At 51.9% G+C, this 16,904-nt stretch overlaps 1 protein-coding gene across 2 annotated transcripts in view; it reads left to right on the forward strand.

Moving 5' to 3' along the window:
* RPTOR (regulatory associated protein of MTOR complex 1) overlaps nt 1-16,904 on the forward strand; it is a 333,104-nt gene that overhangs the window by 256,510 nt on the left and 59,690 nt on the right. Inside the window, exon 14 of one of the 2 annotated variants that reach the window (XM_021680930.1) lies at nt 14,335-14,409. The exons of the other annotated variant lie outside the window; for it this stretch is intronic. Coding sequence (XP_021536605.1) covers nt 14,335-14,409 — 75 coding nt within the window. The remainder of the gene's footprint in view (nt 1-14,334; nt 14,410-16,904) is intronic. 2 annotated transcript variants of the gene reach the window in all.

The raw sequence follows: 16,904 nt of genomic DNA on the forward strand, positions 1-16,904 counted from the left end.
CTGGGTGCCTGGGTGGCTCAGATGGTTAAGCGTCTGCCTTCGGCTCAGGTCATGATCCTGGAGTCCCGGGATCGAGTCCCGCATCGGGCTCCCTGCTAGGTGGGGAGCCTGCTTCTGCCTCTGCCTCTGCCTCTCTCTCTCTCTCTGACTCTCATGAATAAATAAATAAAACATTTAAAAAAAAAAAAAAAAAACCTAGTACCACTAGTGAGTGAGCTTAGTAAGGTTGCAGGTTACAAGGTCAACACACAAAACTATTTTATTTATATTTAATATTAACCATGAAAAGTTGAGATTAAAAAACATTTACAACAGTATCGAAAATATGAAATACTTAGGGATGAATCCCCTCAAAAGAGACTTGTGTACTCGATGCCACAAACCACTGGCAAGAGAAATTACAGGAAATCTGGATCAGCGGAGAGCTCCCATCATCCTGGGTCCTGACTCTAAAATCCATGAGGAAATGCAAAGGACCTAGAATAGCCAAAACACCTTTCTTTAAAAAGAAAAAAGAACAACAACAAAGTTCAAAGGACTAGTACCACCTGATTTCAAGACTTATCTACGTCTGTAGTAGTCAGGACTGAAAGTGGCATCAAACCCGTGGAACCCAATGAGAAGTCAGGAGGTAGACCCACACATGGTCAACTGATTTTCAACAAAGATGCAGACAGTTCAGCTCGATGGAGAACGGAGCGTCTTTTCACCCCACGCTGCTGGGACATTTGGACATCCATATGCAAAAAAGTGAACTGCAGTCTACACCTGGCACCACATTAAAAAGTTAACTCAAAACGGGAAAATATTTGCAAATCATCTATCCGATAAAAACTCATAGTGAGATCGTATAGAGAACTCTCAAAATTCAATATGAAAACAAACACACAGACCAAAAAATGGGCAACGGGTTTGAACAGACACTTCGCTAAGGAAGTAGTTTGCTGGCGAAGAAGTACCCGAAAAGATGCCGCACATCGTCCTACACCAGCACACGGCCGTTAGAATGTCCAAAATGAGGAGACTGTGTCCCATGTGGGCGCAGATGCAGAGGAACGCAGGTGTCACGCCCGGCCTGGGAAGCGGTTCTGGTCTCTTGAAAGCACGTGTCCACTAAAAATTGTACACAGTGTTTACAGCGGCTTTATCTGTAATAACCAAACGCTGGAAACAGCCCAAGTGACCATCAGCGCATGAGTAAGCCAACAGTGATCTATGCCCACTGCAAGGAGAAAGAATACACCAGCCCAAGATGGTTATGCTGAATGAAAGAAGCCAGGAAAAGAAGGGTATTATACCATACGACTCCATTTACATAAAATTCTAGGAAGTGCAAACTATGGTCACAGAAAGCAGGTTAGTTGCTGCCTGGGGAGGGGGATTCCCAAGGGGCACAGGAAACTTTTGAGCACAGAGATCCCCTACGTTGATTGTAGGCATGGCTTCATGGGTGTGTATGTATGTCCACAGTTATCAAAATCTGTGCTTGTAAATGTGCAGAGTTGTCGTATATCACTTTGACCTCAGTAGAGCTGTTAAAAATTTCAAGTTGTGGAACAGTCTTTGGGCAACTGTACTGTCCCTTCTAGATCTTCAACCCAAGAAAGACAACAAAATGTGGGAAGATTGTTCTAGATGAGACTCAAGATGCATGACCAGTAAGTGCAGGTCTGGATCCCAGACCCCAAACCAAAAGCTGTAAAGGACCTTGTTGGGACAATTGGGAGAAATTTGAATATGGACTGAGTTTCAGATAATAGCATGGTATCGAAGCTCAATTTCTTGAGAGCGATCATGGTTTTGTAGTTAATATAAGAGAATGTCCTTTTTCTTAGGAAAGTTTCCAGGCAAAGCATCATGCCAGCTGCAACTTTCAGAAAGTGCAGACAAGCACAGGGGAAGGGAGAGGGAGAAAGCAAACGTTGCAGAATATTCATTTAAATTGTCCTTCAGGTCGTGGGGTGGGGGTCACACATCAAGAGAGGATGAGAAAGCATATAGAATGGCCAAACCTGTGATCTCTGCGGGAGGGTGCTGGTGGCTTTAGTCAGTCCCTCAGACCCCTCCTTATGCTTTGTCTTTCTGCTAATTAACCAGATGTGGAGGGGGGTGCGGCGGAGACGGTCACTGAAAGATTGCTGTAAGCTATAAGCTAGGTTGCCCGCTAATTGGGGTTTCTTCACAGACACTGTCAGTTGCAGTTCAAGTTACAATTAATACAGTTTGATTTACACGGCCGCCAGGGGGCCGAGGGCACAATGTCTGCGAATTTGGAACAACGATCTGTGCCATGTATTCATGAAGTCATTCCCCATCTGGGGGTACGAGGGCTTCAGCATGTGTACAGCTGTTCTGGGGCCAAGAGAGAGCACACTCTGAGTGAAGGCGGGTTAGAGAGGAGCCCCGTCCCTGTGGTAGTCCCCTCCCGGTCCAGAGCGCATGCGCACTTCTCCTCGGCTCTGACGCCACCAACCTCCCTTCCTGCACCTGCACCCCCCTTTCCCACCGCCCCCTCTAGGCTCACACAGAAAACTCAGTTGACAAAATGAGCGGGTTTGGCTTTCTCTTCCATCCTGTGATGACTCGTGTCACTGGGATCTGAGTGTGACCAGGACGGCCAGAGAGTTTGCAGTTCCGAGCCTGCTGTCTTGACGGCCCAGTGCCTGCAAGGGGCTGGCACGCTCAGGCCCGGGGCAGACATCAGTCCTGTACCGGCAGCTTGTCTGTCTGTCTCCCTGATGCCTTGTTCCTACAGGTTTTGTCTTAAGAAACTGCTTTTTGAACAGGTTATATTTACAGGAAACCTAAGACAGTAAGTAAAGTTCCCATACAGCCCACACCCACTTTCCCCTGTTGCTAGTATCATAAGGAATCCGTGTTGACACACTGTCATTATTGGCCAAAGTCCACACTCTGTTCAACTTTCCTTGGTTCTCCTCTGTGTCAGGTCCTCGTGTCTCCTCAGGCGCCTCTGGGCTAAGCCGTCTCTCACGTCCCGGTTTCGGGGGGCCTGGCAGTTCGGGGGGGTTCTGGGGCGGTCCCTCTGTTGGGATGTGTCTAATGTTGGGTGATGGGTTCGGGGAGGAAGACCACAGAGCTGAAGGGCCTCCACATCACCTCACGGCAGGGGTCCCCACACTCAACGTTGACGGGTCACCGAGGACGGGACCCTGACCCCCTGACTGGGGTGTGTTTGCCAGTGTGTCCACGTTACCCCGCTTCCATCCTGTTCCCCCCACATGGAGCTCACTGTGCTTCACTGGGATTTGTGTTACATGACCTGCTTTGTGTCCCAGGTCAACCATGATTCCTTTACTCACTTTCATTAATTTCTCTCCCTCATTACTGGTTTAAGTTATTTGATAAGGTTTGGTGTTGGAGTGGTTTTGTTTTTGCATTCCTGGGAATCTGTGTCCTCTGTCTCTCCGTTTCCCTATGGCCCCCACACCTGCCCTGCGGCCCGGCCCCTGCAGGCAGACGGAGCAGGTGGCTTTGCCGTGCAGCAGGTGCTCAGGCAGCGAAGGCCCGGGTCCACGGGAAAGCCCAGCCCCACATCTGAGCTTGCTGTAGGTGCTTGATGATGTCACTTATCCTTCCTGCCTGTTCATTTTGATATCAATAATTGAATTGCGTCGATGGTCCATTTAATTTCCAAACTATATGTTATAAAGTGCAGAAAATAAATCTCGGCATCGGGGAACACAAGTTTGCACGTCTAACAGGGAAGCTGTAGTCAGCAAGGAGGTGCTGTCTGAGTGGATTCGAGGTGCTGTTTTTATTGTCCTGCAGAATGGCCTCTTCCTTGCCGCCATCCTGGTTAATGAGGCTGTTTCAGAGGCCCTCAGAGTGGGCTTTACTCTGGGGGAGATTCAGGTCCACCCTCGAGGGGCCTTTGGAGAACTGTGGACCCAAACAGCAGAGCCCCCACCCCTCACGTCACCAGAGCTGGGGTCTGCCCCTTCCACCACTGGTTCAGGCCCTGGAGGCCGCCTGCCTGGGACGAGGCCACTGAGTGTGCCTGTCTGTCTCTGGCAGGAGGGAGACAGTTGTTGTCAGATGGCTCTGGATTTCCAGGAGTGAAATGAACAGCAGAAGGAGGAGGCAGGAGGCTGTCACTGCTGCTCACCATTGGGCCGTGAGGCCCCTCTGTGGGCGGACAGGACTGGGTGCAGGCGGGGAGGTGACAGATCACCCTTTTGCAGCATGAATGGGCTCGGTGACTCAGGCTGCAGGGCACTTCCTGGTGAGAGGAGGTGAAGCATCAGCCCGACACCCGACGCCAAGGGCAATTAAGAGAGGCCGTTTTCCTGGGTGATGACTCAGGGGCCCGTGATTCATTGTCAGGGTGGGCTGACTCGCTGGCTCTGCAGAGCTGATCAGAGCGAGGATGAGGATGGGGATACTGGTCAGCCCAAGAGCACAGCCCACAGGACTCCAGTCTTGTGTGTTTTAGGAGAAGGGCAACCACAGTTGTGATGTGTGGAGCCTGAAGTCAAGGCTGGGTTGCTGCACGGTCCCAGAAGCGCCAGCTTAGACACCTTTGCCACCCAGGACCGCGAGGCCGCACCTGGCAGTGACCTGGGCTCCAGGGTCTGGGTAGAAGCCCACAGGGCACAGCGGGGAGAGGCTGGGCCTCGGCATCCTGGCTCTGCTGCTCATTCCCTCCTCCTTTCACAGGTAGCTGGACAGAATCGTCCACACTGGAAGCGGTTACTGGGTGTGATTAGCACCCATGGTTAGGAATCATAATGCTTCTCTGTGCACACATCAGCTTTTTTATTTGATCAGCAAATGCTTAGTGGGCCTCCGATAGGAACCAGACTGTGCTCCATTCGGGGACCGTAAAGAGTAATAATATAGGGTTCTTGGCCTCAAAGAGCTGAGAGTGTAGCAAAGCCGGGGCGAGTGGAAAGAGCTAACCCAAAGGCTGTGATTCGGGAAGTTCATTCAAAGTGGAAGCTAAAAGGAGATCCCGAGGGTGGCTGGGCCAGCTTGAGAGGCCATGCCTGGAGGGTGCTCTGATGCCTCTGATGGGGACAACAGGGCCAGGAGCCAAGACGCAGACGCACGGAAGTGAGTGGTGGTGAAAACAAAGTCCGCGTGCGAGCGCCCCACGTGAGAGGGGGAGGAGGCTGAGAGGCTGGGTTTCTTCGTCCAGAAGCATTTCTCCGGGCTGCTGCCTGTCCTGCAGCTGGGTCATTGGCCCCACATGGCGGAGGACCCCCTGTGGCATGGCTGAGCATGACCCTCAGGGACAGTTTTAGGGCCTGGCTGGGACACTAGCAGAGCTGTGCAACAGAAACAAATCAGACAGTTCAGACGAATCCAGGAATCTCAGGTGAGCTCCAGAAACACAGGGGCCAGTCCAGCAGAAGGGCTGGCTCCAGGGTGAAGGCCGTTCTCGGGCCGAGACCAGAATCCACCCAGAGCAGAGCTGAGTTCCCCTGGGCCAGGTGGACAGAGACACAGGAGCTGATGGTTATCTGATAGGCTGAGCAGGTGCAAAATTGAGGGGCCTTGTCCAATGGCTGGAGAAGCATTAGAAAAATAAGCAAGTGAAACAAAAGGTTTACGGTGAGAAAATGTCACCAAAGAAGGCAGCTGGAGTCACTAGTGAGACAGATTTGCCTGTGTGTGATGTTAATGGGTATTAATGAGTGTTGAGTTCACCAGAGGCTCTGATGAGGCCACACAAAGTCGCAGGTGGAAAAGAGCGAAACCCTCACCTTCTATGATGGAGTAGTAGATGTCTGAGATTGCTAAATAAAGACATAGCTATTATTTCAAAATGGGAGCTGGACTCGGGGTGGGAGGAATAGGCCGTCTAGTGCTGTTCCGCTGCTCTTCCTCCCTCCCTGTATTCATCTGATAAAAATGGAAGCTAATCTGTGTATAAAAGAACCTCTGCCAGTAGAGAAACCACAAGACACATGGTGGGAAGAAGTTGCCAGCCTTTCACACAAAGCAAGACGAGCCGAACCTCTGCCTCCCGGTAAGAGCGTCCGAGCCGCGTAGCTGTGCCGGGGTGGGTCTTTCCACAGCCGTCGTGGTGCCCGTGGTTTGGACCAGCCTTGGTTTGGGGCTCCAGCCCCGCCACCAGCAGACCTCGGGACCTTTGCCTCCTTGCATAAAAATGGGAGTTCCAACAACTTCCTCGAGGTGGTGATGAAGAGCCAGTGGTGGGCTCCGTCTCCGTGGCCGCAGAGCACGTCCTACAGCCCGGGCACGTAAAAACTCTTGTTGCTGCTTTTGTTAAGAATAACATAGGCTTACAAGTAAGGCAGGCCACGTGCACGGAACGCCGTGTGCTGAGTATAAACACGGTTTCTGTGTACAAGATCTGACCATATATTAGGCCACAAAAGAAACCTTAAGAATTTCCAAAAAGTAGAACTAGCATAGACAATGTGCATAGTAGGACCAGAGATGAATAACAGTATCAGAAAACAAAATGGGCCTTCCGACCAAAAAAAATTTTTTTAAGCGATTGCCTTCAATCTTCGGTCAAAGGAAGAATACAAGACACGTTTATAGTTTCCAAAAGACAATAAAAATAATGCACATCAAACCCATGGAATATAGCTAAAGCCACATTCAGAGGAAACTTGGCAACCTTCAGTCCCTGTGTAACCCTGACAGAGAAGCAGAGTAGAGTAAGCCACCAACCAGGACGACAGCCAAAGGAGCCATAGGTATGCAGAGAAGAGCTGTTCAGTGAAGATCCAAGGAGGACTTTCTCTGAGTTCGCAAACAAAAACACAAAAACTCAAGAGTAAATACAAAGCCGTTTCTTTGCGGGGTGGGGGGGGGGGGGAATCAGCTCACCTGATGAAGGGGGCAAAGCACAACCAAGAACGGACAAGGTGGGAAGAACTATGGGAAGGAGAACGTGTTGACTCGCACATCTCTGAAAATGCAGTAATAACTTGAATATAGCAAACTTGTATTTCCAGGAAAATACAACTTACCAAATGGACTCCAGAAGAAGTAGAAGGCTCAAACACACCAGTTTCCCTAGAAGGAACAGGGAAAGGCGTTGGGAAGAACCCGCCATGTCCGGTGGCCCCCTGGGGCGGAGAGCCCCAGCAGCATCACACCCCTCTGGAGCTGCGAACTGAAGGCAAACATCACTGTTCTGTCTATGGAACTACTGTAACGATGTGAGAACCTAAAATGCACAACTGCATGAACGTACTTAATGCCACCAAGCCATATGCTTTACATATCAATAAAATGGTAAATTTTATGTTGTATATATGTCACCACACAAAGAAAATGGAAAAAGATCACACACAAAAAGCAAACCACATTACATCCATACTTGTGTTTGGAAATAACCCAGAAGAACATGGAAACATGGAAGGGACAGCACCGCACTGCCCAACGGGCTCCTCCCAGTGTGGGGGGTTGGTTCCACGTCAGCCCCCGAGAAGCCGAGCCGTTACAGTAATAATATTGATCAGTAGAAGAAGGCTGACATCGATCTTCTCATGAAGGAAGAAAACCGCACAATATGAGCACGTCATTAGCTACTCCTCTTAACATTTAAGCCCAGAAGCCAGCATTGGACTTAGCAGGGAGACACTAAGAGCAGCAAGCAAGCAGAATGAGAAGCCACCGTCACCCTCCGCTAACAAAGAGGCTGAAATAAAAGGCACAAAAACTAGAAAGGTAGAAGCAAACCACTACGGTTGGCACTTGATATGCCTGGAAATCCCAGTGGAGTCAGTACCAGGCTGGTAATGAGAGGTGTTACGAGGAAGGGGGATTCAAGATTCAGATACAGAAATCACAGGAACAGGGCGCCTGGGTGGCTCAGTCGGTTGGGCGACTGCCTTCGGCTCGGGTCATGATCCTGGAGTCCCGGGATCGAGTCCCGCATCAGGCTCCCTGCTCGGCAGGGAGTCTGCTTCTCCCTCTGACCCTCCTCCCTCTCATGCTCTCATTCTCGCTCTCAAATAAATAAAATCTTTAAAAAAAAAAAAAAAGAAATCACAGGAACAGCCAGTGAAGATACATGCACCCGTTTACAGGAGAACCCTAAATCTGGGCATAAACCTGACCTGAGACATGAAAACCCTCTGAGAAGAAAACTGTAAAGCATTCCAGAAATCCACCCGAACAAATAAAAACGTACGCCGTTTATTTACAGAAGGATTTGTCATCGGCAGTATGTCAGTGTTCCCTAAATTAATTTAAACTTTAATACAATCCCAATAAAACTACCAGCAGGCTCTTTCCCTCCCTCTTTTCTGGAACTAGACAGGCATGCTGTATCCTTCCTACGGAGAAATAAATAGGAATCACCAGGGAGACTAAATAGGAAGGAAAATGGCAAGGAACTAACCCTACCAGATATCAAGACTTACGACAAAGCATTGGTACTAAAGAGCATTGTGGGGCTGGATCATGAACAGACAGGCTGACAAACGGGCACAACAGAGACAGGCCTTAGTGTACACAGGGCGTTGTGCAGGGTCGAGTCAGCAGCTCAGATCGACTCAGTAAGGATGACGGGCTCCTGAATTTCTGGTGTTAGGGTAGCTAGCTGTCCACCTGCGCATCCCAAACACCAGAATTGACTTTCTTTTTTATTTTTTTAAAGATTGTATTTATTTGACAGTCTGTTACGGGGGCGGGGGGGAGAGAGCACAAGCAGGGGGAGCAGCAGAGGGAAAGAGAGAAACAGGCTCTCCATGGAGCAGGGATCCTGATGCAGGACTCAATTCCAGGAGCAGGGAGCCCGATGGAGGGCTCAATCCCAGGACCCCAGAATCATGACCCGAGCTGAAGGCAGACACTTAACCAATGGAGCCACCCAGGCGCCCCCAGAATTGACTTTAAGAAGATTATTTAAATATAAAGAATGAAACCATGAAAGCACTAAAAGAAAACCCAGGTAAATTCTTTTTTTTTTTTTTTTTAAGATTCTATTTATCTTAACAGAGCGACAGAGGGAGGGAACACAAGCAGGGGGGAGTGGGAGAGGGAGAAGCAGGCTTCCCGCGGAGCAGGGAGCCCCATGCGGGGCTCGATCCCAGGACCCTGGGATCATGACCTGAGCCGAAGGCAGACGCTTAACGACTGAGCCACCCAGGCGCTCCCCAGGTAAATTCTCTTTTAGCCTTAGAGTGATGAAAGCCTTTTTAACCATAACTTAAAGTCTAGATGTCTTTGAAAATTAATAGATTTGCCTGCATGGCAATAAAACATTTGCATGGGGGGTTAAAAAAAACATGAGCAAAGTCAAAGAATTGGGGGGGGGGTATTTAAAACTCCTCTCCCAGGTGAAAGACCAGCCTCCATAATATGTAAGGAGCTCCAAGAAATCAAAAACAACACTGACAGTCCAGCAGAGAAATGGCCAGAAGATGAACGTGAACTATCAGTTCCCAGAAAGAGAAATACAAATGGCCCTTATTTACACGTAGGGGAGATGCTCAGTCCTTTCCATGATAAGGGACGTGCGCAGCAGGGCGTCACTGAGTGCGGATTTTCGTTCTCAGGTGGGCGAGCACTCGGGTGTCTTCCAGCAGGCTCTGCTGCTGGGGCACAAGGTATCAAGACTGCATATGCACTTGCCCTGTGACGGGGCCGTGTTGCTTACAGGAATTTACAGCCTTGCCCGCGTGGGTCTGAACAAGCCACACTCTCGTCCTGACGGACTGCTGCACGTTCGCCGCGAAGAGAGGCCGGCTCCACGTGGCAGGGTTGCCTCACACAGAGGGAGCATTCCTCTCATTTAAGAAAAGGATGGCTCAGTGTCTGTGTTCCTATTTCATAGGTTTGCATAAAGAAACATTGGGAGAATCAGTAAGAAGCCAACAAAGCACTTACAGTAGTGGTGAAGGGAGAGCTTCACTTGCCTTTTATTTTAACATTTATTTTCATTTTATATCCAGATGTCACTTTTCCACACTCAGGTATAATCACGCCGACTCTGCAGCCCCTGCAGGGACAGAGGGGGGAAGCTGCCTTCTCCGTCTATGCCTTTCTGTAGCATTTTGATTTTTGAACTTCTAAATATATTTACAAATTTTGGAACGTGTGAAAAAGTAGTTTGAAGGCATAAAAGCGTCCATATGTGCCAGTGATTTTCCCATTGATCCTGGTTATTTACAACGTTGATGGTGTGTTTTCATTCCGAAGTTTACCTTTGACACAAGAGCATCTGATTGGAGAATATTTTTTTATGTTCATTTATTGTTTTAAGTCATCTCTGCACCCAACGTGGGGCTTGAACTCATGACCCCAAGATCAAGGGTCACGGGCTTCTCCGACTTCGCTGGCCAGGCGCCCTGTATATTTAAGTATCTTCTTAGTCCGTCGCGCCAGGGCCTCAGGCGTGCGGAGGGACGCGAACGCGCTAATGAACGTGCTGCGGAATTCGTGAGGGGCTGTGAGCTCTTGTGACCAGGAAGCAGAAATCCTGCCCTGGTCTTGTTTTCTCAGGCACCGCTGGTTTCATGACCTCGCCCCGTTGCTAAAACGGTGTGTGCACATCCCGACACCGTCCCGCCGTCTCCGAGGGCACCCGTCGCTCTGGCAACAGCCACCCTGCAGCCCGCTCTGGGTCTTCCTTTTCTCTCATTGAGGACTGAACTCTGGGACCCACATGGATGGGAAGTTGACTTTCTGTGTGTGAGTTTCTCCGAGTTCACGGCAGGTCATGAGCGGCGGTGCCCACTGGTGCTCAGGACGGTCCTGCCGACGTCCCTGCCGACGTCCCGCGCCCTCCTCCGCCCCCCCCGCCCCCCGTAACAGACTCGTGTGCTTGCAGGAGAAGGAAGTGTGCTTTTCCAGATTATTGCCACCTGCCTGGCCTCGTATATCAGCCTTGAGGAAACCATCCCTCCTGCTCTCTGCTCCGTGCTGGTATCTGCACCGCATCTTCGGTTGGTGCCACAGTGAAATGTGTGCTCCCTTCCTCCCCTGCTTGCTCTGCTTCTCTTCCTCACCTCCCTCTCCCTCGTTCTGAAAGCACAATTCCCTGAAATCCCGAGAGAGAAGAACCAAAGCTGTAGCAAGAACTGAAAGCACGTCAGAGGTGGTTTTGCATGTGGTCGGACGGTGGTGTGTTTACAAAAACCACTTTGTGTTCATGCCCTTGCTTCTCCTCCAGCCTTAATATGTCATACCTGCAGCTGGATCTGGGGGGCGCAGCTGCTTCGGAGGCTCCTTGGCTGCCAGAGCCCCCCAGGCTCCAGGCGAGGCTTTCCACCGAGCCCGTGACAAGTGTGTGTCTGTGCATTACATTTCTGTGCCTTTGTAGTCGAAAGGCCTGGTGTTTCCCTCCTTCTGATGAGGCACTTGGCCAGGGTACGTGTGTCCCAGGTCCCTGCATGCGGTGTGGACAGAGGGCAGGGGTGGGACAGCCGAGTTGGTGAAAGTCTGAGCAAGCTCTAAGCCAGTTGGTAAGCGACTCCGGCTGAGGCCTGAAAGGGCAGGCAGACCCGCGAAGAGATGGCGCGTGACCCCCTCATCAGAGCAGGCTCCACACCGAAGGCCCCTGACGCACGCACCTTGGCTCAGAATGAGTGGGGCGTGAATTAGCGGCACCGAGTCACTCTTTGATGAGGCGCGCTGGAGGGCTTCACTGTAAACGTGTAGGCCTTGATCTGACTTGTCAAACCTCTGGTTTAAGAAGAAGGGGCCTGGGGCGCCTGGGTGGCTCAGTTGGTTAAGCGACTGCCTTCGGCTCAGGTCACGGTCCTGGAGTCCCGGGATCGAGTCCCGCATCGGGCTCCCTGCTCAGCAGGGAGCCTGCTTCTCCCTCTGACCCTCCTCCCTCTCATGCTCTCTGTCTCTCATTCTCTCTGTCTCAAATAAATAAATAAAAAATCTTTAAAAAAAAAAAAAAAGAAGAAGAAGAAGGGGCCTTTGTTCTCAGAATCAGGCACTGGGCCGCGGTTTCCAGGGGCGTCGGCGCTGCTCCCTCCCGGTCCCCTCTGGACGGCGTCTCTACAGAGAGGAAATCGTGTTGATACCTTCTTAGATCTTCTGTCACCACCTGAGTTCAGAGCAGGGCATCCCCGCAGGATTACTTGGAAACTCGCGCTTCATTGGCTTCCTGGCTCTTCGGGAATCAGCCTGCTCACCTGAGTCCCCGGCGCCCATGCTTCCTGACCAGCCACCCACGCCCCACCCTGCTTAGGTCCCACTTACACGGCAGGGCCGGTCGCCGCCCTCTCAGTTTACTGGTGCGAGGAAGAAACACCGAATTATCAGAGCGCCCGAGAAGCCGGTCGTGTGGAGGAGGTCGGGGGGAGGCTCTGTCTGCAGAGCTGGGAGGGGGCTGCATGCAGGAGACAGCCCCCCACCCGTGGAGGGGAGCATGCAGCCCTTCTCCCTTTGCTGTCGGACGCTCACTTCTTCTTCAATGGCCTTTGTCCTCTGGTGGGAGCAGGGGAAATTCATCGTCTCCATGGACATGTTACCCCAAATGCCACTAACCAGTTTTTCTGGATGTTAGTCCCGGAGCCCGTGTAACATCATGCCCATGTTCCAAGGGTCACTCCCTCCAAGAAGAAGAGCGTCCAGGACGCGGGTCACTCTCAGATGCTCTTGCGTATACTGTGTGTTTACCTTCGACCCCACGAGTCGAGCACAGAGCTCTACACTGGGGTCCCAACAGCTAGCAAGAGGGGCAGCCTGGTGCGAGACCTAGCTCCTTGCTTCCAGTTCTGCCTTTTCCTGTCCTCTGTGCAAACAGAAACCTTTCTCTTGGCACTATGCACCTGAACCCTGAGTGTCCAGGGCATGATCATCTGAGCCCCTTGAAGAACCAGCACTTCCAAAATGCCCCCAAACCCGCCAGCCTGGTGTGACATCAGGGCTTCTGGTAACACGGCCACCGCCTCCGAGCCAGGCTCCCTTCTCCAGAATTCCCACTCCTCAGCCCTGGGCACCTGTTTCCGTGTCCTCCAGGGCCCCGTCCTCCGTGGTCCAGAGCACCCTCCCCCCGCTCTGTGCCGTTGGGTTCCCACCCAACATGAGGGTGACTTCCGATCTGGAAGGTCGTCTTGGATCCCGCTCTGCTCGTTGGAGTGTGTACGTGCAACCTTCCTCCTGGTGGCTCTGCTTGTGTCTCAGGCGCCTCAAACACACTGGCCCCCAAATAGAACGCCTCCTTCTCTGAGGGCCTGTGACCGGCACCCCAGCTCTTCAGTGATCTTGCCAAGCAGTTGTGCCACCCCCACCCCCACCACCCCCCAGATCCTGCGAGAACAGTCTCAGACCGTCTCCTGTCTCCGGGGTCATCCCCATTCCCTCCGCCCTTGCTGCGTGTGCCGCCCCCTTCCGGTCTGGCTCATCCTCCGCTGCAGTCCTGCAGACCCACTGCCTTGACCCTCCCGGGTTCCAGCCCCTACAGGCCTCCTCGGGGCCTCCATGCAGCATCTGAAGCCTTGTGCCATCTGCATCCCACATCCCACAGGATAGGCTTGCCTTCCCCTCCATCCCGACTCTGCAGAAAATCCCAGCTGTCCCTCAGAGTAGGCACCCCCTCCTTTCCCTGAGCCCCCACATCCCCAGGGTCTCCTCGCCATGCCATCACATGCACACAGTTGTCTCCTCCAGAGACCGTGAGCAGGGTGTGGGTCATGTCTCTGTGTCCAGAACTGAGCCAGTGCCTGGCACCTGCGGGTCCTTGAACTTGTGCTGAGCTCATGAACCCAGAGCCGTGCAGGTGCGTGCGTGTGGGTGTGTGCAGGGCATGCAGGTGCAGTGCAGCCTGGGGAGTTGGGAAGAGCTGCACACCTGACACTTCACTTAGCTTCCCACCTCAGGGCTCTGCTCTGGGGTAAGGAGTCGGGCCTCTACTCCGGGAAGCACTGTTGAAACGTGTAGCACAAATGGTTCACACGATTTTACTCAACACTGATTATCCTTTTCCAGTCTTTTATAAGTCTAAGCAAAATCCTAAGGAAAGCTTCAGCAGGGGCTGGGGTCTGCAGAAACCAGGGAGGATTTCGAGTGTTGGGTGCATCCTGCCTCGGAGGGCAGGAGGAAGGGAACATGGGAAGGGAGGGTCTGGGCTCAGGCCGCAGAGGTGAAGGGGGGGCCCCCTCCCGGCAGGTACCCAGAGGTGTTCAGGAATGTCTTGGAGCTGCCGCACTCCTAAGCATGTGTGAGGTGCCAGCCCCTCTCCCACAGCCGAGGAGGGTGTGTCTGCAAGCAGCCATTCTAGCTGTTCTTCCAAACGAACATTGGACTTGAGGAAATCACGGAGGCATGAGACATTCACTGCACCTTCGCTATTCACACATCCCAGGAAGCAGGGAGCCCTTCCAGGTAGCTGCACTCACAGTTTCTCCTGTCTCTTTCTCTCCCCAGTCGTGCCAAGCTGACCTGGTGAAGGACAACGGTCACAAATACTTCCTGTCGGTCTTGGCAGACCCTTACATGCCAGTAAGAGGACCCTCACTTCTCCTTGGACAGTCTCAGATCTGTGTCGCTTGTCTCTGCTCACATGTCACGCTCTGGGGTTTCTGTGGCGAGGGGCTCCCTGCGGGCGGAGGGCCACGTCAGGGAGTGGGCAAGCGGTGTGCCTTTGCTTAAGAGCACCTGATTTCAGAGCTGTTTCCTTTCTGTGTCTGAGCAGGTTAGTTTGGTTGTTTACATTCGTCTGTCTCCCTGGCATGTGTTTGCAATAGAGTAGAATCCACTCTCTCTCACATCCTGTCAATGGAATTAGATTAATGAGTGCTTGCACGTCTATGATATGACAGCTCACATGCCTAGTGAAGGTTCTGGAACATGACAAGTTGCCGATGTGCCTTATGAATCAGGAAGGAAGGGAGGGAGGGAAGGAAAGCAGAGAGTGAACGTTTAAGTTCGAATTTTTTTCTTTTATTAAAATGCTTCAACAATAGTAATTTATGAACAGCATTTACAGCGACTCCTACAAATGTGTTGTAATTAATCCCTAGGTTCCCTCCCTGCAGCTCCTAGCATGGCAGAGAGAACAGAACAGACATCCCGAGTCGCTCCTTGATATAACTGAGTTTTGCCAGCACATTTAAAGCATAAGAGCTCATTTTCACAGTCCTGGTGTTCTAAACTAAATGCTGATTACTGAAGAAAAACCAGAAGACATTAAAAACAGGATGGTTACATAAAAGGCAAATAGTACCCACGTTTTAACCTAAGTGTGATAAGGGAGTGTCATCCTAGGCAGCGAAAGTTGACACTTCACAAGAGGCTTGGAGACAGTTTCCTCCCCGCTTTTCTGGTGAGCAAGAATACCGTCGACCAAATGGAAAAGGACCCTGCATGGGTGATCGTGGCTCAGTGGCGAGCCAAGCTGGCCGGGGTGGGCCCTGCTTCGGCTGCAAACACATTGATGTTTGAGCCCATAGTGAAATTCGAAAGAGAGGTTTGCCAAATGCCAAAAGCTGAAGCAAGAAGTCTGAGGAGAGCCACAGTGGGAAGGGAACGCTGACCCTGGGGTCCCCTGCCCAGCAGACCCACATCCACGCCCAGGATGGCGCCTGAGCGGCGGCAGCACAAGAACAGACCCCTGCTGAAAGCCAGGAGCCTGTGAGGCGCGCCCCACCCCACCTGTGGGAAGGGCTCAGGAACGCGGCTCCCGGGTGTCCACGTCCCGGCCAGGACACTAGCCCTGCTCCGCAGGGGCCTGGAAGCAAAGGCAGAACCTCCCGCCGCACGCTTGCACAGCCCAGAGCCTGAGAGCCTCAGCCGTAAGCGGGCGAACCAGCAGAGTCGGCAAATAGGAAATCAGCCCCGAGAACTGAAAGTAATAGAGCTCTCTGAAAAAGACTGTAAAATCCATATGGGTAAGTGTGTGTAAGACGATTGAATGAAACAATTTAGTTACGTCCAGAAATACACCATTATGTTGTTTCCTCAGAAGTACTTTTGTCCCTGTTAGAAGAAAATGATCTGTTCTTTCCTTTTTACTCATCCTCAGAAATGACCAACTAGAGGGACGCCTGGGTGGCTCAGTCGTTAAGCGTCTGCCTTCGGCTCAGGTCATGATCCAGGGCCCTGGGACCGAGCCCCACATCGGGCTCCCTGCTCGGCGGGAAGCCTGCTTCTCCCTCTTCTGCTCCCCCTGCTTGTGTTCCCTCTTACGCTCTGTCTCTCTCTGTCAAATCTTTAAAAAAAAAAAAAATGACCAACTGGATTCTTTTGGTAAATAGGCAGATTTGAGGGGGGAGAACCTGTAATAGAAGACGTAGCCACTGCTGTTCAATGCTGCGTGGATGAAGTGAACCACAGACCAGCACCGTGAGTGAGAGAATTCGTGGAGAAGTCACCCAGAATGGAGCAAACAAAGGCGTGAAGGGGGCTCAGAGGCCTGCGAGGAGGGGTCCCACCGCTCCCAGCCCCAGGCCAGAGTGCTCCATCGGGACAGTGAGGAGAAGGAGGACGTGAGCGCACCCATAGCTGAGAATTTTCCCGATAGGAAGAAAGGAACAGTGAATCTTGCAAAGGCTGAATACAAACAGATCCACACAAAGACGCATCCTGATGGAAGTAGAACATCTCAGAGCAAAAGGGAAAACCTTAGAAGTAGCCAGAACGAGAAGAGGGCCTTTGCACAGGAGTGGACAGCTTCAGCGGGTGACGGACACTGGCACTAGAGGAAACAGACTGTCACCCCGGCACCCTCCACCCGCTCCTGTACTGTTCGGGACAAGTGGCCAGAGACTCAGAGCCCGCCACATTCAGACCCCCAGCACTGACCCTTACGAAGACCATGCTTCGCTCGGGGATTGAGCCCACAGGGACACAGGCAGCAGCACAAGACTAAGGAGTTGGCAGACGTGTTGGCATGGCTAAGTACGCCCTGGCTGTGGAAACAGACAACAGCCGGCATGAACTTGAGGGGTTAAGGCGGGAGGAGGAAGGCTGGGATTGGCACTGTAGTGGCCTTGACA

Source organism: Neomonachus schauinslandi, chromosome 15, assembly GCF_002201575.2.
Source record: "Neomonachus schauinslandi chromosome 15, ASM220157v2, whole genome shotgun sequence".
Taxonomy (NCBI): Eukaryota; Metazoa; Chordata; class Mammalia; order Carnivora; family Phocidae; genus Neomonachus; species Neomonachus schauinslandi.